General features: G+C 40.6%; 1 protein-coding gene across 1 annotated transcript in view; it reads right to left on the bottom strand.

Annotated features, from left to right (window-relative positions):
* The window catches only part of psme3ip1 (proteasome activator subunit 3 interacting protein 1), a 163011-nt gene that overhangs the window by 42416 nt on the left and 94824 nt on the right, over positions 1-25771 (bottom strand). The window contains exons 3-4 of the mRNA XM_063066740.1: positions 10500-10598; positions 7861-7982 (exon numbers count right to left, since the gene is read on the bottom strand). Of these exons, the coding sequence (XP_062922810.1) occupies positions 7861-7982; positions 10500-10598 (221 nt within the window). The remainder of the gene's footprint in view (positions 1-7860; positions 7983-10499; positions 10599-25771) is intronic.

Here is a 25771-nt window from a genome sequence, read left to right as displayed (position 1 = left end):
GCTCAACGGCAACCACCTATCAGCGCATTCATGGATGATCTCACAGTCACCACAGAATCAGTCCCAAGCTGCCGGAGGATTCTGCAAGGGCTCGAAAAGCTGGTGGAGTGGGCCCGGATGCGTTTCAAACCTGCCAAATCAAGATCGATGGTGCTGAGGAAAGGGAAGGTGGAGAACAAGTTCCGGTTCAGCATCGCAGGCACAGCCATCCCAACCATCACAGAAAAGCCAGTCAAGAGCTTAGGCAAAGTTTTTGACAGCTCTTTAAGGGACACAACATGCATTCAGGCAACCTGCACCGAGTTGGAAGGCTGGCTGAAATTTGTGGACAAGTCTGGCCTACCTGGGAAGCTTAAAGCCTGGGTGTATCAGCATGGCATTCTTCCCAGAATCCTGTGGCCCCTCCTCGTCTATGCAGTTCCGATCTCGACAGTCGAAACCTTAGAGAGGAGGGTTAGCAACTACCTCAGGAGATGGCTGGGGCTGCCAAAGAGCCTGAGCAGCATTGCACTCTATGGACTCCATAACAAACTGCAACTGCCCTTCAAATCCTTGGAGGAAGAATTCAAGGTAACAAGAGCCAGAGAAGTGCAAGAGTATAGGGACTCAAGTGACCCGAAGGTGGCTAGAGCAGGGATCCAAGTAAGTACTGGCAGGAAGTGGAGGGCAGAGGAAGCTGTTCAGGAGGCAGAGGCGAGGCTGCATCACAGGAGGGTGGTGGGAGTGGTCACACAGGCCGAGCTGGGCTAGGATCCTTTCCAACTCCCCAAATAGACACCAGAGGGAAGGAAAGGCGTCGTCTAGTTCAGGAGGAGGTGAGAGCAGTAGTGGAGGAGATGAGAGCCTGCAAGGCGGTGGGAATGAAGCTACAGGGAGCTTGGACAAGATGGAAGAATGCAGTTGAGAGGAAAGTGACCTGGGCTGATCTTTGGAAAGCTGAACCACAAACATCTAATTTCTCATCCAGGCAGTGTACGATGTGCTTCCAAGCCCATCAAACCTGCACACATGAGGCAAGGCAGAGTCATCTGCGTGCCCACTGTGCTCCAAGCGAGGAACCCTGGAGCACATCCTCAGCGGCTGTGCAAGGGTACTTGGTGAGGGACGGTACAGGTGGAGGCATGATCACCTGAAGACCATCGCTGAAGCCATCAGCGGAGGAGTTGAGTGGGTGAAGCGGTCCCGACCCTCCAAGCAGACCATTGCCTTTGTCAGAGCTGGGGAGCAGCCAATACCTGCCAAAAGAACATCTGCAGGCATTCTGACCTCTGCAAGGGACTGGCAGCTGTTGGTGGACCTCAAAGGGCAGCTGAAGTTCCCCAACCATATCGCAGCCACCACCCTGCAACCAGACATTGTCCTAGTGTCTGAGTCTACTAAGCAAGTGGTGCTGCTGGAGCTGACAGTCCCATGGGAAGATAGCTTGGAAGAGGCCTTTGAAAGGAAGCTCTCCAAGTACGCAGGACTGGTCAGCAACTGTCAGCAGGCTGGATGGAGAGCGAGGTGTCTCCCAGTGGAGGTTGGTTGTAGGGGATTCGTAGCCTGTTCTTTAGTTACAGCCTTCAGCATTTTGGGCATCGAGGGAGAGAGGAAGAGGAGAGCCATCCACAGTACCACCCATGCGGCAGAGAGGGCCTCAAGATGGCTGTGGCTCAAAAGGGGGGAGCCATGGAGTCATAAGTAGCTAGCCATCTGGACACAAGCTGGGGTCTGATCAGCCCGGCTGGGTCACCTGGAGGAGGTTGTATGATGCTGAAAGACCCAAAACACCCGATGATTCCAGGAACATCACTGAAGATGTGTCCAGAAGCATCAATGGATGTACGTACACAGAGGAAGGTTTTTTACTCAGGGAGTGGTTGGTGCGTAGAATGCACTACCTGAGTCAGTGGTGGAGGGAGATACACTACTGAAATTTAAGAGACTACTAGATAGGTATATGGAGGAATTTAAGGTGGGGGGTTATATGGGAGGCAGGGTTTAAGGGTCGGCACAACACTGTGGGCCAAAGGACCTGTACTACGCTGTACTATTCTATGTTATATTTATTTATGCAAGGACAGAATGGAACCTGTCTGTATCACATAAATGGAGGCTCCAAAGTAAATATGTGAGAAATCTGTAAGAAATAAAATAAACAAAAACACTGGAAATGCTCAACAGATCAGGTAGTATCTGTAGAGAGTGAATCAATGTTAATGCTTCACGTTGATGACTTTTCATGAGCACTATTTCTTTCTCCACTCATGTTGCCTGACTTGCTGAGCATTTACAGTATATTCTGTTTTACAAGTGACTGTGACTCCTTGGCAGCCTGCTAAAGCATGAAGCATTTTTAAGGATATGTCCCCTAGCCGCCTTCTACAAACACTTCCATTGAAAAAATCCCTGGAACAAAACTGGCTCAGTTCCTCACTTTCCAGGAAGCTATCAACAATGCAATGACTAAAAAGTTTTAAAATATAGGATTACACAAAATGTACAGCATAAAAAAAATGTGGACCAACTAGCCTGTAACATTTTATACTCTATATGGGCCTTCCCCCCTCATTTTTCCACAACTCAATATATTCTACCTTCACACTGTCCAATTATATTTCTTCCTTAAGTGCTTCAACGGTCTTTGCTGTAACTGCACCATTGCCAATTTCATGCTCTTGTCATCTTTGTTCACGATTCAAGAAAGTAAGAGAAGTAACATTTACACGAATGTTACTGGGGCTAGAGGGTTTGAGTTATGAGGAGAGGCCTGGACTTCATTTCCCTGGATAGTTGGAAGCTGAAATATGACCTTATATTGGTTTATAAAATCATGAGGACCATAGATAGATAAGCCGAATGCAGAGTTTTTTTACAGGGTAAGGGAGTCGAAAACTAGAGGGCATAAGTATAAGGTGAGAGGAGAAAGATTTAAAAGGGACACAAGGAGTGGTGTATACATGGAACGAACTGCCCAAGGAAGCTGCAAAGGTGCGTACGATTATGATATTTAAAAGACATTGAATAGAAAATGTTTAGAGGGATGTAAGCCAAACACAGGCAAAGTGGGTTAGCTAAATTAGGCAATTTACTCGGCATGGATAAATTGGGCTGATTGGTCTGTTTCTGTGCCGAAGAGCTCTGTGATTTCATGACCCAAATACTAAGGTCATTTTAAGAGATGAGCACATTATTGTAAAGGTAATTAAGGCACATTTCCAATGTGAAGTTTATTAAAAACAAAATTATTCAAGACTTTATTATTCACTTTTCTATAAGCCTATTTAATCTAACAGCAACCAGCTGTTTGCTTTGCAGTCAAGCCAACCTTTCCATACTAATAAGCTATGCTCGTATGATTTGTTATACAAATTCTTTTAAAAAATTGAATTGCAAGAACAGTGTCTCTTCAATCAGTAAAAACATCAACTTTGAGGGAAAGAAAGAAACACGCACACACAATGCTGGAGGAACTCAGCAGGTCTGGCAGCATCTATGAAAGAGTACAGTCAACATTGCTGGCTGAATCCTTTCATCAGTCCTGATGAAACGTCAACTGTACTCTTTTCCATAGATGCTGCCTGACTTGCTGAGTTCCTCCAGCATTTTGTGTGTGTTGCTTGGATTTACAGCAACTACAGATTTTCTCTTGTTTGTGATTGGAATGCAATAACGCATGTGTTCACACCCTCTGGATAAAAAACACAATCAAACTCCAATTTGCATTAACAGCTGTGACATAATCTCTCCCATGTGCTATGATCTTCAGCTACCTAGCCCACAGCCTATCCATGGATTCTTATCAGACAGGACTGCAGAAACCAAGAAACAAAAGAAGGAAAAATTAGTAGAGCAATCTAGCCATTTTTAAAACACCTCTAAGAAAGCAAATCATTTCATGTGGTTTGGTGCCAAACAATATTTAATACAAAATTAACATAATTAATGCAAGCAAAGGTATTTTGCTTTATGCAAGGAAATAAGTAAACAAGCACAGATTAACAGAGGGAACATCACAGCACCTCAAAAGAGGAAAGAGGCAGAGAAAGGGCCTTTGTAGATGAGGGCATAGCCACCAAAGGTGGATTGACTGAATTCAGAATTGTTCAACAAGCTACTGTCCAAGAAGCAATTTAGGATTTAAGTGATGAAGGAAAGTACAGAGATTGGCAAGGCCAAATATCTTGGAGGTGAATGAAACCAAGAATTGTCCAGGACAAAGAAGCAGGCAGAAAAAGTCATTGCAGACACTATTCACCCAAAAACTGTCTTTTCCAAAAGCTCCCTTCTGTACAGCGCTTTAGGGATATTAAAACAAAAGCTTTACAGTTTATACCATCTAAGAGGGCGACATGGTGGTGTAGTGGTCAGCATAACACTTCACAATAGCAGCAACCCAGGTTCATTTCCTGCCATTGCATGTAAAGAATCTCTGCATTCTTCTTCACATGAATGTGTGGGTTTCCTCCAGGTACTCCAGTTTGCTCCCATAGCCCAAAGACGTACTGTTTGGTCAGTTAAATGGTCACTGTAAATTGTCCCGTAATTAAGCTAGAGTTAAACTGGGGCATTGCTGGGCAGGGCAGTTTAAAGGGCCATAAGAGCCTATTCCATGTTGTATCTCATAAATAAATACTTCCCCCAGGCTGGTAATCTAATCAATCATTCTAGTTAACCCCCCAACACCCCTCTCTATTACCTCAGTAACTACACTACACTGGCAACACTTAATAAAGTGTTGGTAACACTTGATAAAAGTAGAATTACTTTTTATCATGCTGTTTACATTGTAAGTACATGCTGGTATTTATGTACTTCTGCACATTTTATTCCATATACGTACTTCAACCTCAAACTTATTTTTTATTTAATTCATTACCCTTTATATAATTGATAATCATTTTTGTTGTATGTCACACCAACACACAACAAATTTCTAATACATGTAAATGTATATGGAAAATTAAACTTCAAAGTTTATAAACATGACTTAAGCATGAACCAAGTTCGGTTCACATTAAAGGAACAACAGAGAAATGGGACTTGGAGCATGCGGGCACATGGGCAGTAGAGTTTTGGATAATCTTAAACTGATGGAAGATAGAAATAGAAGAGGTCTTCAATATTTCTTATCTGTACTCTGTAAGGAGGAAGATATAGTAATTGGAGATTCTAGGAAGCAGGAGAGTAAAATTCTGGAACATGTTATCATAATAAAAAGGACTTAACAGGCTTAAAGATGAATAAATCCCCAGAGCCTCATGAGGTGTATTCCAGGCTATTTCAGAAGGCAAGGGAAGGGATTGCTGGGACTCCACCACAAATGAGGTGCCAGATTACTGGAGAAAAGCAAATATGGTATCTTTACTCCAGAGGGGCAGCAGGGATAAGCCAGGTAACTACAGACAAGTAAGACTAATGTCGCTACAGGGACTTTTATGAGAAAAATTCAAAGAGGCAGGAATAAAAGATAAAAATTAGTAAAAAAAAAAGGCATTGCTAGAGAGAGATCCCTTCTGCCCAGTTTGATATAATTTATTGAACAGATAAAATGCATTGAAGATAGTACTTTGTTTGGTTTAGTCTACATAGACTTTAAAACTTTTGACAAAGTCCCATTAAGGAAACTGTTCCAAAAGGCTAGAGTCCATGAGATCCAGGAGAAGTTGGCAAAATTGATCCAAATTTGGCTTAATAATAGGAGGCAGAATGAAGTAGTGAATGGTTGTTTTTGGATTTGGAAACCTGTGACCACAGTGGTGCCCCCAGGGATTGGTTCCTTGATTATCGACATTAATAACTGAAATATGATTTGGAAGTTTGCAGATACTTGATAGCTGATAGCAGAAGGGTGGTGATAGGCTACAGACTCAATGATGAGCTGGTAAAATGGGCAAACCAATGGCAAATGGGTGATAGGCGGATAAGGGATTTTGGGAGGTCTAGGATGGACACAATGAATAGTAGAGCCCTTGGGAACACGGACAAACTGAGGGATTTTAGGATACAAGTCCAAAGATCCCCAATGATGACAACACAGTGCGATAAAGTGGTTAAAGGAATATTCATGATTCTTACTTTATTAGCTGGGGCACACAATGCAAGAACAGGAAGATAATGGTACAACTTTACAAAACAATAGCTAGGCATTGCTAGAGTTGTGTATACATTTATGTTTGCCACACTATGGGAAGGACATGGTCACACTGTAGAGGAAATTCACTAGGATACTGATAGATCTAGAATGTTACAGTTATGAAGAGGGATAGGAGAGGTAGGATTTGATTTCCTTGAAGTAGAGGAGTTGGAGGAGTGGTGGGGAAAGGGTGGTCCTGTTAGAGTCCCAGATAAAACTTCTCTCCCAAAGCTGACACGTTTAAAAGCTGATGGTGTAGATTTAAGGTAGGGGGTTTAAAGGCTTTTAGAGAAGAGTACTTTTTCCATCTAGATGGTGGATGGAAAGTGGAACACATTGCTTGAGAGAATAATAGAGGAAGGAAATCTTCACAGCACTGAAGTAGTAATTAAACAAAGATTTAAACACCAAGGCTATGGACCCAGTGCTGGTAAATAGGAACTAGCACAGACAGGTATTCATGGTTAGCATGGACAAAATGGGATAATTTCCTTGTGACTCTATGACCAAGGAGCACATTGAAATAGCCAAGTCACAATGTATGAATGAGCTAAAATTAGAAAATGCTGGAAATACTCAGCAGGTAGCCCTCTGGAACACTGAACAGCCAGCATTTCAAGTCAAAAATGCAGTCTGATCTGCAGAGCATTTCAGCATTTTCTGTTTTTATTATAGATTTCCAACAACTGCAGTTTTTGTTTTGTTTCCATTTACAAGAGAAGAGTGCTTGCAATGGGAACCAAAGGCACGAGCAAGGCTCCTCCCAGTCTTTGTTCACCTTGCTCTAGACCTCAGACAAATAGCATGACCAATCAGAGACAGTGAGATAACAGTGATATACATCAACTGCACAAGGTAGCTGGGGCTCTGCTTTTGACCCTGCTGCTAAAAAGGGGGAAAAAGATCGAATCTTGGAAGATGCAAGATAAAACGCAGAAGCAGAAGCAAGAGGCAGAAGGATGCTGGGATCAACTAGATCGAAGAAGGATGCTGGGATCAACTAGATCGAAGAAGGATGCTGGGATCAACTAGATCAAAGACTACTCGTCAGCTCGGAACAAGGAAGGATGTCATTAGACATGGCGTCACTTAATGGACTTTAGTACTGAGGCAGCAACAGAAACATGACTGGAGGCATTAAATATGGAACTCGGGGTGGGGGGGGAGAAAGAACATGACTTTAATGCAGTTTGCTTATACATGATATAAGCAAACCTTTCTTGATATAAGCTACAGGGGAAGGTGATAAGCACAAGAGAGTCGAAAGTTGACAATAAAGTGACATCAAAAAACACATTTGACTGTGCGACAGAAGGGAAAAAACAGGACTAGAATGAGATAAAAGTGACTTAATTATGGCATAAAGTACACCAGTAAAATTATCCAATAAGCACTTAGATTTCTGCATTCTTCAATGTCAGAAAATGCTTGCTGAAGAAATTATGCTGCAGACTTTATAGTTGACTATGAAAATAATTTTACTTCAATTTACTGGTGAACCCAGCAGCAAAAGCTAGTTGCCAACCCAAATACTGGACCTTTGGCAAATCTTTTTATTCACTAAAAATGAAATGAAAGGGAGGAATTTTCACTTGAGTCAAGTAATTATAGGTAATAGTGGAGGGAAAACTATATATAATTAAGGTGAATTTACAATGGAGCAAGTTATCAGTTTTATGATGAAATGAAACTAATTTTCTAAGTCCCTGCAATCACAATTTAATTGATACTGAACAAAAGGATATTCTGTATTCTTTCAGCTCTTTATTGTCTTCATCTCTCCGTTGTTTCTCCAGGAGCAAACGTTGCCGGGATACTTCATCAAGGTAGTTTGTTTCATCCTCATCGAGGCCTCTCACCATATTTTCTGAATGAAATGATAAAAACACAACTAATATTCATCAAAACAAAATTAAAGCCAATAAGCAGACAACCCCAGTGAACTTAATTATTCTCAAATTATTTTAAATGGAATATAAAAGTCAACATTTATTTTTTTATCATGTTGCACTAAAATGGATTCTGATTTACTTTTCTATAGCCAGTACTGCATTGCAAATAAAATCACAGATAAACATGAAACATACAGGTAAATACATTTATTACATTCCTTATGCATAAAACATGGCTGTTATCAGGCGAGCTAGCAATCTCTTCACACATTGAGCATTAATACATGCATCTGAAGTTATTTTTGGTTTAAATCAAATCCGATGTTCATAGAGCAGCAAAGGAAAATGTCCAATGAACGGTTATGGTCCACTTCATAACAGCAGACATTTTGATAAATCCTGCAGGCATAAGGATTATTTTTATACAAAGTGACAGGTAATTTTTCATGTGGTGTTATAACATTCTGAGAGCTACTTCTCCAATTTGGCATACACACAGCAGCATACGACAAAATAAAAGAAATGGGTCCTTACATGATAGTAATAATCCAACATGATAATCAGTCAGGTCTGGAGATACAGTGAAAAACCTCCAATAATCCAGCATCTGAAGTTTTACATCTTCCACTGGTTTAACATCTTATTCACCTTTTACTAAGTCCTCATTATCCACTGAGTGACCCTTGGTTAAGTATAATAATACATCCTTGGCTGTAGTTTATTAGCATTGTAAGCAAGTGGACTGCAAGAGTCACAATCATCAGGGGTCAAAAAGCTGGGTAGATTTGTAGCCAGACTCAGGGTCAAGCTGAAATTGACTAGGTTCTGTCCCCTTTAAATGTACTAAGTTCACTGGAAAAATGATTATACTACTGAGTAACAAGTAAAATAAATGTGTGTCTAGAAAATCTTTTAACTGGGCAGCACCGAAGCCCTGAGGATGCCAGATTATTAGAACTGTACTGTGATTGTAAAGTTTAGATGTGATTGCAGAAGCAGGATTCCATTCCTAATAAAGCCTGGCAAACTACCAAGTGGAAAGAGAGTAGCAGAATAACACAATATAAACAATGGAAGCATTAATCATTTGTTCCCACAGCAATAATGCCCTCAACCTTTTTCCAAAAAATGGTACTGTTAATTGAGCACTATAGTCATGAATAAAGGCCTCCATTATTTGTAAGCAAGAATGGCTCATTGTCTCCTATTTTATATCTTTAAATGTACTTCAATGAAAATTTGAATCATAGAAGAGAATCAAAGAAGTGCAGGAAGCCACCATTCAGGCTAAGATGCCTCTGTCAGCTAGAAGCAAGGCCCCACCACCACAATCACATTCCCATAGTTTAGACAAACTCAGAATTAAGGGGAGCATGGAAAACAGTTTTATAGTGATACAGAACAGTAATGGGCCCTTTGGCCCAAAATGTTGCACTGAACCAATTAAATAGGAAACAATGGTCAACCAAACTAATCCTCTCTGCCTACACAATGTCCCTATCCTTCTTCACAGTCCCAAGTTTTCAGCTCTACAATAGTATGATTGAAATTTTAGGCTCATTAAAACAGTTAGAGGATATAACAATCATAATAAAGAGACAGAAGAAAAAGACTGCAGGACTGTGCAGGAAAAGGTTAACCAGGTTGACAGAACTTTGAGAGGTAGTGTGGGACTAATGGGCTGAATGGTTACTTTCTCTGCTATACCAGTTCTATATTTCACTAGTTTACAACCTACGACCAGTACAGGGCCGTGTGAAGGTACTGCTGCCCTTACACAGTTCACCAGGCGGGAATTTGGAGTAATGTTGTTCCATCCATCCACTACATTGCCCATCAAACTGAACAGTTTAGGTGTGAGGGGAAAAGACAGATACATACACACACACTAGCTTTGCCAATGGTAGTTACAGTTTGTGAAATTTAGGAGCATTTGAGTGTAATAATTATCTTTAAAATTTTTTTAAATCATGTAACTTAAAAATAAAATTCCCTCATAGACAGTGCTTTCCATTGGAATAAATATGCAAGTTGTTCAATAGTAGGTAAGCTAATATGTGTACAGAAACCCTTAAGTTGTTATGGTTGGGAGGGGACATTTGCAAAATCAATTGTATTGGCGAAAAGTGCAACGTGATGACATAGATTCAGGCAAACACATACACTACACATTTTAATTTATGATTGAAATAAGAATCATGGAACAGATTCATAAAATTTATGGTGCAGGAGGACCAAAATATCTCTCGCAGCTCCAAGCAATGGAACAATCTATTTCTGTGATTCAAATTCATGAATCTCAGTTCAATACTACAAAATAATACGCATTAATGATCTGCACAACACATTCCTTCCTCTCAACAAACATCTGCATGTCCTGTAGTCACCTCACTTCCAAAAAAGATATACTGTAGTTATATTGAGAGATATGCCACAATAATTCAGAGATTTTAACTGCATGTCCCCAGAAGCAATACCAGAAGAAGCCTTACTAAATTTAAACTGCTCCTCAAATTCTGACTGTTTCTTCTCTTTCTGTTCTTGAAGCCTTTCATACAATGATCGAGGATCATAAACCTCTTCAGGGCATTCTGTAAATGAAACAAATAAAAAAATTAAAGGCTGCATCTTGTAAGTTCTTTACAAATTAATCAATTTGTCTTGTAACTTTTTGGGAATTTAAAATATATTCCAGCATGTTTCTGTAAAAAGTGCAAGTAAATATTAAAGGATTGGCAACCAATACTCTACCTTGAAATATATGCAGGAAAAAGCTGTTATTAACTATTATCAATAGCTTAAAACCCAGATGTCATAGACTATAACTCATGGACACAAGAAAATTGTGTTCCTAATTTTCAACAAGACTTTTTTTTTTAAACTCAGTAAGGACAATATTTCAGAACAATTCTGAAACCATTCTAATTGCTAATCAGAACTATCAAGGCAGTGTTGTGGTAGAAACACAAATTTAACCGTTTCTTGAGGGGCATGCAAAATAAACAGGTACAGAGAATCCCAGTTAATTAGGCCATCGGTGAATCAGGCAGCCGCTTATTTGGAATAACTTTTAAACTAATCGAGAAAATATCCAGGATTCTCTTCATTTATTAGGACACTGCTGCTTAATTGAGACAGGAGACTATGGCTGAGCAGTTTTTAACTAGCGCCAGTTGCTTGCACTTGTGCAACCATTACACACTACACTGTGCTTACAGCAAACAGTTTTAAAAATTGCATCAGTTATGTGCATTTGTGTTCAAAAAGCAGCAATTTTTGTAACTGATTGCTGGAGAGAAATAAGCATTAAGGCAATTGAGACCTGTTTTGCTCACTGTGGTTTCAAGCATTTAGGCTGAGAGATGCCAGAAAAGGCAAGGAGCGAAAAAGAAACGATTCCACACTTCAGATCAGGAACTATGAAGAGTTCAAAGGCATCGACAATCATCTTGAATGTGACAATGAAAGTGAAGATTTGGAGGATGCAATTATTGAATACATTAAATGAAGGCAGTCCATTATCTACACTAGATGTCTGCATGACATTTTTTTCCATTTAGAGTCAATCAAAAGAACACAACAACGTCCATTGGATAAGTTCCTCTGTCAACAGGAAAGGAAAAGTACATCGTAACCGGAGTTTCTCCGGTTAGCCGACGATTTCCCTCCACGTCTCTCTGACGTAGTGGGGATTCGTGTACAAGGCAAGGTACAGCAGTGGTTTGCCATTGCCGTCTGCCGGGTGAGTTTCCAAAGAGATCACCAGCTCGTAACCCAGCAAGGATGGAAAGTGTGCAGGGAAGCTGGCTGGCTGGATTCGAACCCGCGACCTTTCGTCCTGAAGTCTGAAGTCTGACGCTGACGCCACTTCGCCACCAGCTGGGTCCCTCTGTCGATAACTATTAGAAAATAATACACAGTACTGTAGTACTACATAGTACTGTAGTAGTATCAGTAGTGTTCTAATTTAATCTGTATTTCATTTAAATACAATTTATTACTTAATTAAATAGTTGTTTATCTTTTTTTATACTTTTTTAACCACTTCCATGAAACTTCTGCTAATTGGGGCAACCGCCTTAATTAGGCCAAAATGAACGGGTCCCGATGTGTCCCAATTAACTGAAATTCACTGTATTATTGTGCACACATAGCTGACCAAGCTCACATCCCTCAATGCTTTCCCTGCATCCTGAACAAAAGGTATCCTTTCAGGAATACAGCTCAGTATTTTTGAAAGGAAGAACTAGAAATATTAATCAAGAGTCTGAAAGTTGGCTATCAAAAAAGGTGTATTATTTCAAGAGAAATATTGATCTAAGAAACAGTTTTTTTTAAAATGAAACTATAATTTAGTGTAGATCTACGTATATATGAGTATTTAACATTAATTTAACCAACACCATCAAAGTTGCTGGTGAACGCAGCAGGCCAGGCAGCATCTCTAGGAAGAGGTACAGTCGACGTTTCAGGCCCAGATCCTTCGTCAGGACTAACTGAAGGAAGAGTTAGTAAGAGATTTGAAAGTGGGAGGGGGAGGAGAGATCCAAAATGATAGGAGAAGACAGGAGGGGGAGGGATGGAGCCAAGAGCTGGATAGGTGATTGGCAAAGGGGATATGAGAGGATCATGGGACAGGAGGTCCGAGGAGAAAGACGGGGGAGGGGGGGAAACCAGGGGATGGGCAAGGGGTATAGTCAGAGGGACAGAGGGAGAAAATGGAGAGAGAGAGAAAGAATGTGTGTATAAAAATAAATAACGGATGGGGTACGAGGGGGAGGTGGGGCATTAGCAGAAGTTAGAGAAGTCGATGTTCATGCCATCAGGTTGGAGGCTACCCAGACGGAATATAAGGTGTTGTTCCTCCAACCTGAGTGTGGCTTCATGTTTACAGTAGAGGAGGCCGTGGATAGACATGTCAGAATGGGAATGGGATGTGGAATTAAAATGTGTGGCCACTGGGAGATCCTGCTCTGGCGGACAGAGCGTAGGTGTTCAGCAAAGTGGTCTCCCAGTCTGCGTCGGATCTCGCCAATATATAGAAGGCCACATCGGGAGCACCGGATGCAGTATATCACCCCAGCCGACTCACAGGTGAAGTGTCACCTCACCTGGAAGGACTGTCTGGGGCCCTGAATGGTGGTAAGGGAGGAAGTGTAAGGGCATGTGTAGCACTTGTTCCGCTTACAAGGATAAGTGCCAGGAGGGAGATCAGTGGGGAGGGATGGGGGCGGGGGGGAACGAATGGACAAGGGAGTCGCGTAGGGTGCGATCCCTGCGGAAAGCAGAGAGGGTGGGGAGGGAAAGATGTGCTTATTGGTGGGATCCTGTTGGAGGTAGCGGAAGTTACGGAGAATAATATGTTGGACCAGGAGGCTGGTGGGGTGGTAGGTGAGGACCAGGGGAACTCTATTCCTAGTGGGGTGGCAGGAGGATGGAGTGAGAGCAGATGTGCGTGAAATGGGGGAGATGCGTTTGTTTGTTAAGTTGGGGCAAATCAATTCACGGAGTCTTCATTGTCACAGGTTAAATTTAAGCAGTGAACACAAATCCATTTTATATCTCCCAAAAAATGCTCCACAGGTTGAAGATGGCCCCTCTATAACAACAGCAACAGGCTCTGCTTTACCACTGTAATTCATTGCTGAAGGCCATCTAAAATAACAGAAGCCAATAGTATTTTATAATGAAAACTGAAATTTACCAGCAATTACTAGTCTCATCAATTTAAGTGGGAAATGATACAAATAATCTGCATAATAAAATGACATTATGACCTTAAGTGGAGACACAATTGTTGCATATAACAAAAAAATCCATCAAAGTTCAAGTTTATCATTACCATGTTTTAACGTCATTTTTGCCTCAATTTCATTCATTTCAGTGCTCCCTTCCAAATGTCCTGTCCCCTCTCTTTCCCACTTCAGAATCAAATATTTGAAAATGATGAATTACAAACTTACTATTTACTTTCCTAACATCCCCATCCAGTTTAGATGCTGACAGAAGATTAACAATGAACACAGCAATGTCACATCTTTTCCTGCCATTAAAATTGTACAACAGTATCTAAGCAGCACATTGCTGCTCTGTTTAAATGCAAGTTTTAGTCCCTTTTTTTATAGTCCAATTGGTACTTCATACACGCATATCTCAAATTTGCATTGAGATGTACAGTTGAAGTCAGAAGTTTACATACATTTAGGCTGGTCATTAAAACTCATTGTTTAACCACTCCACAGATTTCATATTAGCAAGCTATAGTTTTGGCAAGACGTTGAGGACATCTACTTTGTGCATGACACAAGTAATTTTTCCAAACAAATGTTTACAGACAGATTATTTCACTTTTAATTGACTATATTACAATTCCAGTGGGTCAGAGGTTTACAAACAAAATCAAAAGGAATCAGCCAAGACCTCAGAGAAAAAAATTGTTGACCTCCACAAGTCTAGTTCATCCTTGGGAGCAATTTCCAAATGCCTGAAGGTACCACGTTCATCTGTACAAACAATAGTATGCAAGTATAAACACCATGGGACCACACAGCTGTCATACCGCTCAGGAAGGAGATGCATTCTGTCTCCTGGAATGTTATGATGAGGTTGTATAAGGCATTGGTGAGGCCGAATCTGGAGTATTGTGTTCAGTTTTGGTCACCAAATTACAGGAAGGATATAAATAAGGTTGAAGGAGTGCAGAGAAGGTTTACAAGGATGTTGCCAGGACTTGAGAAACTCAGTTACAGAGAAAGGTTGAATAGGTTAGGACTTTATTCCCTGGAGCGTAGAAGAATGAGGGAGATTTGATAGAGGTATATAAAATTATGATGGGTATAGATAGAGTGAATGCAAGCAGGCTTTTTCCACTGAGGCAAGGGGAGAAAAAAACCAGAGGACATGGGTTAAGGGTAAGGGGGAAAAGTTTAAAAGGAACATTGGGGGGGGCTTCTTCACACAGAGAGTGGTGGGAGTATGGAATGAGCTGCCAGACGAGGTGGTAAATGCGGGTTCTTTTTTAACATTTAAGAATAAATTGGACAGATACATGGATGGGAGGTGTATGGAGGGATATGGTCCGTGTGTAGGTCAGTGGGACTAGGCAGAAAATGGTTCGGCACAGCGAAGAAGGGCCAAGGGGCCTGTTTCTGTGCTGTGGTTTCTATGGTTCTAGACTTGAACGTACTTTGGCGCGAAAAGTGCAAATCAACCCAGAACAACTGCAAAGGACTTTGTGAAGATGCTGGAGGAAACAGGTAGACAAGTATCTATATCCACAGTAAAAGGAGTCCTATATTGACATAACCCGAAAGGCTGCTCAGCAAGGAAGAAGCCACCGCTCCAAAACCGCCATAAAAAAGCCAGACTACAGTTTGCAAGTGCACGTGGGGACAAAGATCTTACTTTTTGAAGAAATGTCCTCTGGTCTGATGAAACAAAAATTGACTTGTTTGGCCATTATGACCATCGTTATGTTTGGAGGAAAAAGGGTAAGGCTTGCAAGCTGAAGAACACCATCCCAACCGTGAAGCATGGGGGTGGCAGCATCATGTTGTGGGGGTGCTTTGCTGCAGGAGGGACTGGTGCACTTCACAAAATAGATGGCATCATGAGGAAGGAAAATTAGGTGGATATATTGAAGCAACATCTCAAGACATCAGCCAGGAAGTTAAAGCTCAGTCGCAAATGGGTCTTCCAAATGGACAATGACCCCAAGCATACCTCCAAAGTTGTGGCAAAATTGCTTAAGGACAACAAAGTCAAGGTATTGGAGTGGTCATCACAAAGCCCTGACCTTAATCCGATAGAAACTTTGTGGGCAGAACTGAAAAAGCGTGTGCGAGCAAGGAGGCCTACAAACCTGACTCAGTTACACCAGTTCTGTCTGGAGGAATGGAACAAAATTCCAGAAGCTTACTGTGAGAAACTTGTGGAAGGCTACCCAGAACGTTTGACCCATGTTAAACAATTTAAAGGCAATGCTACCAAATACTAACAAAGTGTATGTAAACTTCTGACCCACTGGGAAAATGATGAAAGCAATAAAAGCTGAAATAAATCATTCTCTCTACTATTATTCTGACATTTCATGTTCTTCAAATACAGTAGTGATTATAACTGACCTAAGACAGGGAATGTTTTCTCGGATTAAATGTCAGGAATTGTGAAAAACTGAGTTTAAATGTATTTGGCTAAGGTGTATGTAAACTTCTGACTTCAACTGTAATTGCATTGGTACTATATTAAGCAGATGGGTGAGGGCTCACTCATGGCTCAGTGGGGGGAATCAGATGGACATACTCAGGCAAGACACTATCTTTCAGAGAATGATAATGACTATCATTCTCTTCCACTCCTTGGTTATATCGACTAGACTTTATATTGTTGTGCTTCCAGTACTATAATAAACAAGTCTCCTTGGGTGAAATCCAAGGATTATTTAAGAAGGTCCTCAATTTTAAGCAAAGGGTCACATTTCAATCTGTGGCGCCCATGTCACAGAAGGCACCTTTGAAGATTCAAGCACTGCAATTGTTTGAACATGAAATGGCAACCTGTTCACTAATTGTTTACTCGTGCAGATATTTTGTATGAAAACAAAAGAATTTTGGCAAGTGCAAGGGGAAAATAGTTGAATTATTTCCCTTTTCCATTGAGAATAGAATAATAGAGGTGAAACAAAGTTTCATTCCTCAAGGTACAATTCCCTATCAAAAGTTATTAGGATAGAGGGTGTACTGAAAATGGAATTCATTTGGAAACCAATGTGACAAAATGAAAATAGTTCTCCTTATATTGCAATCAAGGGCTTTTTAACTTCAACAGACATAATTCAATGTTTCAATCTAGTTCACTTTTCAGAGTTAATAGCCAATACAGCATGGTATTCCACAGACTGTCTCCAGAAACATAACTATACATTATGTGCTCAGATTAGCACTTGGAACAGATTGTGCTTCCTCATTGTACAGTTGTTGAGGGACATTTTAATCCTTGCGGTTATTTTTCATAAATCAGTGATTCATCACAATGAAGTGTTGATAAGCTAACCACATTCAGCAATTGACAAAAAGTATTATAAAAGATGTGACTGAAAAATTTTTGGAATACAAAATATATTTAAAAATTGATACAGCTTGGATAAGCACCAAATTATTCCACGTCACCAAATTTTCAGCAACTCCCAACTATTATTAAGATAGTAATTCATAAAAACATTTATTCACATTCAATTTTCTCCTTTGTTTTGTGACTTCAATGCCTCCTAGAAGGACACAGTTTCACAGCCTTTCTGTTGCTTTACCCAAGAAACCGGCTAAAAGAATATTCAGTGAGTGTGGGTAATTGTTCAACCATGCATGTGAACAAGACCTTATCTGTACCCAACACCCAACAGGTCTCAATGTCTAATTGGAGCAGAGATCTAGGTTAACATGCCAAGAGTGCTAAATCAAAGAGCACAGTCATGAAAACTGCCCTGGTTGAGATTAGCTAATTCAACACTAATGCAGAATAACTCATACACCTGCCAGAGTGGACATCGCAGCACCAGAAGGAAGAATTTACCCTCAGTGCCTCCCTTCAGCCAATCAGAAAATCTAAACCTTGTATCTGAAGAGCTTTGGGGCACATTTACTGATTATACACTAAGTAGCAAATTCACTCATTACATATAGTAATAGAAACAAAAAAAACGGTCAGAGTGACTCATACTGATAAACAGATACAATTGCAGTATCGCACAAGTTTAAGCAGTTATCTGCTGAAAGTGATGCGACTGGTGTTCAGATTTGCACAGCTCATGTATGATCAAATTTCCTGACAACATCAGATGTTGCATCAACAAGACATTAGCCTTGGTTTAAGTACATAGCACTTACACCTGACAATCAGAAAGTCATACTTTAATTCCCATAATCCAAACAGACATGTCGACAATCATGAATGCGCTACACAATGATGGAAAAAATATGCCGAGTCCTCTTTTTTCTCTCTGTGCATATTCAAAGGTACCATTCAGAGCAGAGAAGTTCTCCATTTGTCTTAGCAATATTCATTCTGCAACAAACAGCCCAGAAACCAGTTTCTCAGGCTTGTTGTGCAAATTAATTGCTGCTTTAAAACATAAATTAGATTTCATTGCCTGTGGAGAAGCTAGGGTTTTTGTTGAGTTGTACAAAGCTGTATTTTGAAGAAATCTGCTCTGATGTGCCACATTTTGCTTATGCTCATGATGTTACATACCATACTACTGGCATATGGGAAGTTTCATTTCTTAAGGAGCACATTTGCAGCATTCAACATGTTGGTATTTTGCATATTTCTGGTTAGAGAAAATGATTTTTTTACTAAAATATTGCCAGTATTGGAGGAATAGGCAGGGTAGGATACAAATTTATTCATAGGGGACTGAGAGCTGACCTTATATAGTAGTGTATAAAATCATAGGATGCATAGATTTTGTAAATACAGAGTCTTTTCCCCAGGGGAAGGGAATCAAAAGCACGAGGGCACAGAACTAACATAAGAGCAGAAATAATTCAGGGACCCCAGGAGCAACTTCTTCACACAGAGGGTGGTGGGTATATGGAATAAGATGCCAAAGAAGTGTCTGAGACAGGTATATTAACAATATTTAAGACACTTAGACAGGTACATGGATGGGAAAGGTTTAGAAGGATACAAGCCAAATACAGTCGATGGGATAGCTTAGTTGAGCATCTTGGTCAGCACAGACTAGTTGGGCTAAATGAATGTTTCCATTCTGTATTGTCCAATAACTCTACGGAGGTAACACGGTATTTTTGTTCGTTACTTAACACAAGTCAAGATGCAGGATTAATTCTTCTTGCATCTTCCAATGTGGAACATGCTAATTTTTTCCCAAATCCAAATGCACATTTGTATGGTCGTGCTGTGATGGAGGAGGGTCATGTGATCTACCTGTGCCTCAAACAACATGACCGGTGCAGGACAGTAGATCAGGTTGCTGGCCACTTACAGATGGGTTTTGGCTCATCACATGGCAAACTTTGGCAAGCCTATCTCTGCAGCTCCCAACTGAGTTTATTGAGTTATCATCATGTCAGAGTGAACATTGTTCATTGGTGTGCCGGGGTCAAATGACAACTAAGACTCAATGCCCAGTGATGGCTGCCCTGGTGTCACCAGTCACTCACAAAGCTTGGCCACATCACTATTGAAGAAGAAAGGCCAACAGATAGGCCTGACTGGTTACACTGACAGTAAAGGTACACAAAGAAATATGAATCAATAGGAGTGGACCATTCAGCTCCTCAAGCCTGTGGCATAATTCAATAAGACTATGGCTGCATGAAGCACTATTTTCAAAGTAAATTTATTACCAAAATACATATAATGTCACCATATACAACCTTGAAATTCATTTTCTTGGGGACATTCACAGTCAATACAAGAAATATAACAGAATCAATGAAAGACCGCCTCCAACAGGATGGACAAACAATGTATAAAAGATGACAAACTGTGCAAACACAAAAGGAAATAAATAAATAGTAAACAAACAAACATGCAATAAACATCAAGAACATAAGACGAAGAGACTTTGAAGGTGAGTCCATAGGTTGTGGGAACAGTTCAGTGATAGATTGAGTGAAGTTATCCACTCCGGTTCAAGAACCTCATGTTTGAAGGGTAATTGTTCCTGAACCTGGTGGTGTGGATCCTGAGCAAGAAAAGAGAATACCCTTGATGGTAGGGGGGTCTTTGATGATATTTGTGGCTTTCCTGCAACAGCACTCCATGTAGTTGGGCTCAGTGGTAGGCAGAGCTTTGCTCATGGTGGACTGGGTTGCACCCACTACTTTTTGTAGGCTTTTCCGTTCAAGGGCATTGATGTTTCCGTACCCAGTCACAATGCAACCAGACAGCGTATTATGGAAGTGAACTTTACTTTATTCAGGACATTTACAGCAGCAGGTGTGTAAAAAGGGCCTGGGGGATCATCAGGGACTCTAGCCACCCCAACCACAAACTTTTTCACCTGCTATCGTCTGGCAAATGGTACCAGAGCATTAAGGCCAGGACCAACAGGCTCTGGGACAGCTTCTTTCACCAGGCCACCAGATTTATCAGTGTACATTGATCTGATTGTGAATCTAACTGTACAAAAAAAAAGTGTATACAATCTTAGTGTTTGGGCAATATCCTTCCACATATCCCTTCTTTATTGTTAGTACATAGTGATGGAGACACAACATAAAGATATTTACATCTTTGGATGCAAGAAATAAGAAATAAATACAAAAATAATCTCCCCCACACATCAACAGTATAGAAGTTTGTCAAAATTTTTGAAGATCCGTCAAATCTTTGCAAACTTATAAGAGAGTAGAAGCACTTGAGTATTTTCTGAGCAAAGGCATTTACATGCTGGACCCAGGACAGATCCTTTGAAATGAAAACACAGATGAATTTATAGTTGCTGACCCTCTCTATCTCTGATTTCCCAATGAGGACTGGCTCATGGACCTCTGGTTTTCTCCTCCTGAAGTCAATAATCAGCTCCTTGGTCTTGCTGATATTGAGTGAGAGGTTGTTGTGATACCACTCAGGCAGATTTGCAATCTCCCTTCTATATACTGATTCATCACCACCTTTGATTCAGCCAGCAATAGAGGTGCCAGCAAATTTAAATATGGAATGGGAGCTGTGTTTAGCCTTAAGTATAAAGTAAGTAGAGCGAGGTGGGGGGACTAAGCACACAGCCTTGTGGTGCACCTGTGCGGATGGAGATTGTTGAGGAGATGCTGTTGCCAATGCAACTGACTGGGATCTGCAAGAAAGGAAATCAAAGATCTAGTTGCACAAGGAAATATTGAGACCTTAGTCTTGAAACATTCATTAGTTTTGAGGGGAGGATAGCATTGAAGTTCCAGCTGTAGTCAATGAAGAACATCCTGATGTATGCCTCTTCACTGTCCAGGGTTGAGTGAAGAGCCAATGAACTGGCATCTGCTGCTGACCTGTTGTGGCGTTAGGCAAATTGGAGTGGGTCCAAGTCACTTCTCAGGCAGGATTTGATGTTTCATCACCAACCTCTCAAAGTACTTCATCACAATAGATGTAAGTGCTATTGGACGATAGTCATTGAAGCAAGTCACCAAGTTCTTCTTAACCACAGATACAATTGAAGCCAACTTGAAGCAGGTGGGTATATCAGACTGCTGAAGCGAGAGGTTAAAGGTATCGGTGAACACTCCAGCCAGTTGATCACCGCAGGTGTTTAGTACTTGGGGCCAGGTACCCCATCTGGGCCAGATGCTTTCTGTGGATTTACCCTTCTGAAGGATGCACTCACATCTGCCTCAGAGACTGAAATCATAGAGTCATCAGAGGCTGTGGGAGTTCCTGAAGGTGCATTCATGTTTTGGTAGTCAAAGCAAGTAGAAAAGACATTGAGCTCATATGGGAGTAAAACCTTGTTGTCATCTCTGTTGCTTGGTTTCATTTTGTAGGAGGTGATAGCATTCAAGCCATCACAACTGTTAAGCATCCTGCAGTGATTCAAATTTGGTCCAGAATTGTCACTTCACACATGAGATGCCTTTTCAAATGTCATACCTAGACCTCTTGTATTTTACTTGGTCTCCAGACCAGAACACCACTGATCAGACCCTCAAAAGATTGTGGATCTCATGACTCATCCAAGCTTTCTGGTTAGGGAAGATTCTGAATGATTTTTATGGGGACATAAAAACTGTTTGTTTTTAATATAAAGTCCATGCCTCTTCATTGTCCTTACTTCTGGAGCCTCATTTCCATCTGCCTCTATGCAGGTAGGAAGAGGATAGCCAAATTATTTCAGATTTCTGAAAATGGAGTCAAGGGATTGGACAGGAGGCATTCCCTACAGTAATATAACAGTGGTCAAGTGTGTTGGGACCCCTGGTGCTGCAGGAGATATATTAATGATAATTGGGACAAGATTTCATCAAAGAAGCTTGATTGAAATCTCCAGCAATGATTTGAAAGGCATCAGGGTGGCTGTTTCTTTTTTGCTGATAGTGGCACTCAGTACCTTGAGTGCCTATTTCACATCGGCCTTTGGCAGTAAGTAAACTGCAGTCAGGATTACGAAGAAGAACTCTCTTGGAAGAGACAATGGTCGCCACAATCATCAGATGCTCTGGGTCGAAGGAACAAGTGTGTGACAAGACAACTGTGTCCAAGCACCACAGAGAGTTTATCATGAAGCGCAGACCTCCACCTTTTGCCTCTGAGCCAGCTGTCCAGTCCAGTTAGAGTATTGGGAAGTCTTTGGGTCTGATTGCCGAATGCGGCATAGTTTGAGAGTGCCATGTGTCCATGAAACACAGAATGCAGCAATCTCACATCTCCCTCCAATACAACAATCAGTACAGTATTTTACTATCCTTATCATCACATTCTTAGATTTCTTTAAAATCCAAAAACCTAATGATCTATGTTTAAATACAATCAAAGACTGAAACCCCAATGCTTTTCAGTAATTGCACTTTTCTTATAAGGCAAAGAATTGAGTATTAATGAAGAGTGATTGAAAAGATGGATGTAATTCTACCAATATATAGACAGGAAATCAAATGGTCTCATACCATTTTCTCTGTATCCCCATGTTTATATTGAAATTATATTGGGTAGCAGAGTGATGTGGTGTGCCTGCTTCTGAAATGCAACAGTTTGTACCATGACCTTAAAAATTCAACATGCCAACAGTACATATGCTATCTTGTAAATGAACCTTAATCCTTCTGGATCTTAACTGAGCATCTCAGTGATTTTTTGAAATATTACATGACAGGTATGAAAATAGATCAAGTCCTCAATGGGTTGGTTAAGGAACTGTGCGCAGCATGGTCACCTAATGCAGAGAGCCTAAAGTAATATTGCCAAAAATGAAAAGATCCATGCTTGAAGAAATATTCAATGAAGCTGAGGAAAGATGTTGGTGTGTGCAGATTCATCACTACATAAAAGAGTTTAGTTTGCCTACCCTCAGTGAAATAATCAGTAAGGACAGGACCATTAAGCTATTCCAAAATTGTATCTAACTGTGCTTCTGATTATTTGTTGGTCAGTTACAGCCTGTTTACATTTAAAAGCTGTACAGTGCAAGTAAAAACCTTGTTAAATGTTGAAAAGATAGTTATTAGTGTTGTAGGAGGACACTGCAATTTTCATGTACAAGTTATGCCCAAATGCTCAACCCAATTGACTGGAAACTATGCTATAAATAACACTGCAGCACAAGAAAATGTGAATAAACATCCTCCTTACCCTCAGGAATCTAATTAGTGAGATCCCATTAACTCTTAAATGCAATTTACAATAGAGTGATGTTTCAATGCTGAGAATTAAGCAGTATCAAATTGGCTTGCTTGACCATCTGAATGTCTTGCCATGTGATGATAATACAGACTTGTAAAATAATACTAAATCAGAGGTTCACTGAATTCAGTACAGAACAATACCACAGCATTGTTCATACTTATACAATACTTTCGGGTACAAGAGTTTCTTGACTTTAAGGAATTGATCTCAAACCACTATAAATTCTAGCTGTTTATTTCGGTGTCTTTTCAAAAAGGGCACAGTGATCAGAGAATGTTTTCTTCACTGCGCCACAGTTCCTGGAGATCATCAGACCAAAGTCAGGCCCTTTTGGGTTGTCATAGCAATAGAGCTCATTCACTATGAGAGCACTGAAAATTCAGCTTTTGGAATGCTACTGCTAAAACTGGGAATTGGATTTCAAATTCAGTGCTATGTTGCTGATGAGACCAACTTCCAGAATTCTAATCTATTTGCACCCCTGAACATATGTTGTTCATAGAGCACCTACAATGCAATGCACAAGCAAAATCAACTCGTCTGCTGAGTTACATTATTTCTGTAATATATAACAGCATCAAAACCAATGACCAGCACCAAAATGAGAAAAATGTAATTAATATAAAAAAAAAATTCTGGGATTTGTTACCCATTATTCTATGAAAACCATATCTAGTCTATACAATAGATATCAGATGAGCAAATTTATGCAAAGGTATTTGAGGTCTATTCCTTGCCAGTTCTAAAGCCAAGCTGATGCCAAACGTAGCAGCTGCGGTCTCAGTCCAGATCACATGGCACTGAAACATAGGAAAAGGAGTAAACCATTCAGCTCTTCAAAGCCGTTTGGTTATTCAGCGAGTATATCTAATTTGTGACAATGTCCTTGTCGTTCCCTCACATGAATTCATCCATGGCATCTGAACTATCAACTTAAGATTTAAAATGAATAATTCCCAAATTTCACTCCTGATTAGTCTGGCTCTAATTAGCCAATGTCCAATACTGAATTCCACCATCAGCAGAAACCACCATCAGTGGGAACCTCAGCCAAATCACCCATTAAATTCCCAGGAATACAACCTGTTTCGGTGCATATAGCTTGACACATTGTTTTATCTTTCTGATAAATCTACACGGCATTCAGGATAAGGCCAATATAGCCTTCCAAATGTGGAGTGGTCAAAAACTTACCTGATAATACAGGTGTCGTCTAAGTAAGGCAGCATGGACACTTGCTGTTAGTTCAATCCTTTAAATACAGATGCCTATCCATAACCTTGATTCTTTCTACACTTATTGAAGGTGTTAAAGCATCCTTGGGGTCAGCACATATAGCAAATAACTTCAACCACCAGTCTTCAAATCTGAATATGGACTCTAGATTAAATCTAAAATGCAGCTCTGAACAATGGGTTCCGAAGAACTGTGAACCACAGTTAATTGGAAAACCAGACAGTGCTGATTTAAATTCATTATTTGGGTTTCATTTGGGTGTCTGTAATGTGGTTGCAAAGAGGGAGGTGTGAAGGTTGTGTGTAGTTCAAAGGAAGCATTGTGGATACATTGTAAATATGGAATTGTCCTGAATTGTCCTATGATCTTTAGCATATGAAATGACACATAGTGTTGGGTCAAGCAGACCTTCTTCCTCTGAAAAGGGTCTCCATACAATGCCTGCTGCCTCTCATTTTGTTGAATAAAGAGACTACTTTATTTAGAAACATAGAAAACCTACAGCACAATACAGGCCCTTCTGCCCACAAAGCTGTGCCAAACATGTCCCTACATTAGAACTACCTAGGCTTTATCTACAGCCCTCTATTTTTCTAAGCCCCATGTAGCCATCGAGGAGTCTCTTAAAAGACCCTATCATTTCCGCCTCCACCAGCGCCACTGGCAGCCCATTCCACGCACTCACCACTCTCTGCGTAACAAACTTACCCCTGACATCTCCTCTGTACCTACTTTCAAACACCTTAAAACTATGCTCTCTTGTGCTAGCCATTTCAGCCCTGGGGAAAAGCCTCAAACTATCCACACGATCAATGCCTCTCATTATCTCGTACACCTCTATCAGGTCACCTCTCACCCTCCGTCGCAAGGAGAAAAGGCTGAGTTCACTCAACCTATTCTCATAAGGAATTCTCCCCAGTCCAGGCAACATCCTTGTAAATCACCTCTGCACCCTTTCTATAGTTTCCACGTCCTTCCTGTAGTGAGGCGACCAGAATTGAGCACAGTACTCCAAGTGATGTCTGACCAGGGTCCTATATAGCTGCAACATTACCTCTCTGCTCTTAAACTAAATCCCGTGATTAAAGAAGGCAAATGCACCATATGCCTTCTGAACCACAGAGTCAACCTGCGTAGCAGCTTTGAGTGTCTTACTGACTCGGACCCCAAGATC

Source organism: Mobula hypostoma, chromosome 14 (assembly GCF_963921235.1).
Source record: "Mobula hypostoma chromosome 14, sMobHyp1.1, whole genome shotgun sequence".
In the NCBI taxonomy this organism is placed as follows: domain Eukaryota; kingdom Metazoa; phylum Chordata; class Chondrichthyes; order Myliobatiformes; family Myliobatidae; genus Mobula; species Mobula hypostoma.
This window is presented reverse-complemented; position numbering and strand designations above follow the sequence as displayed.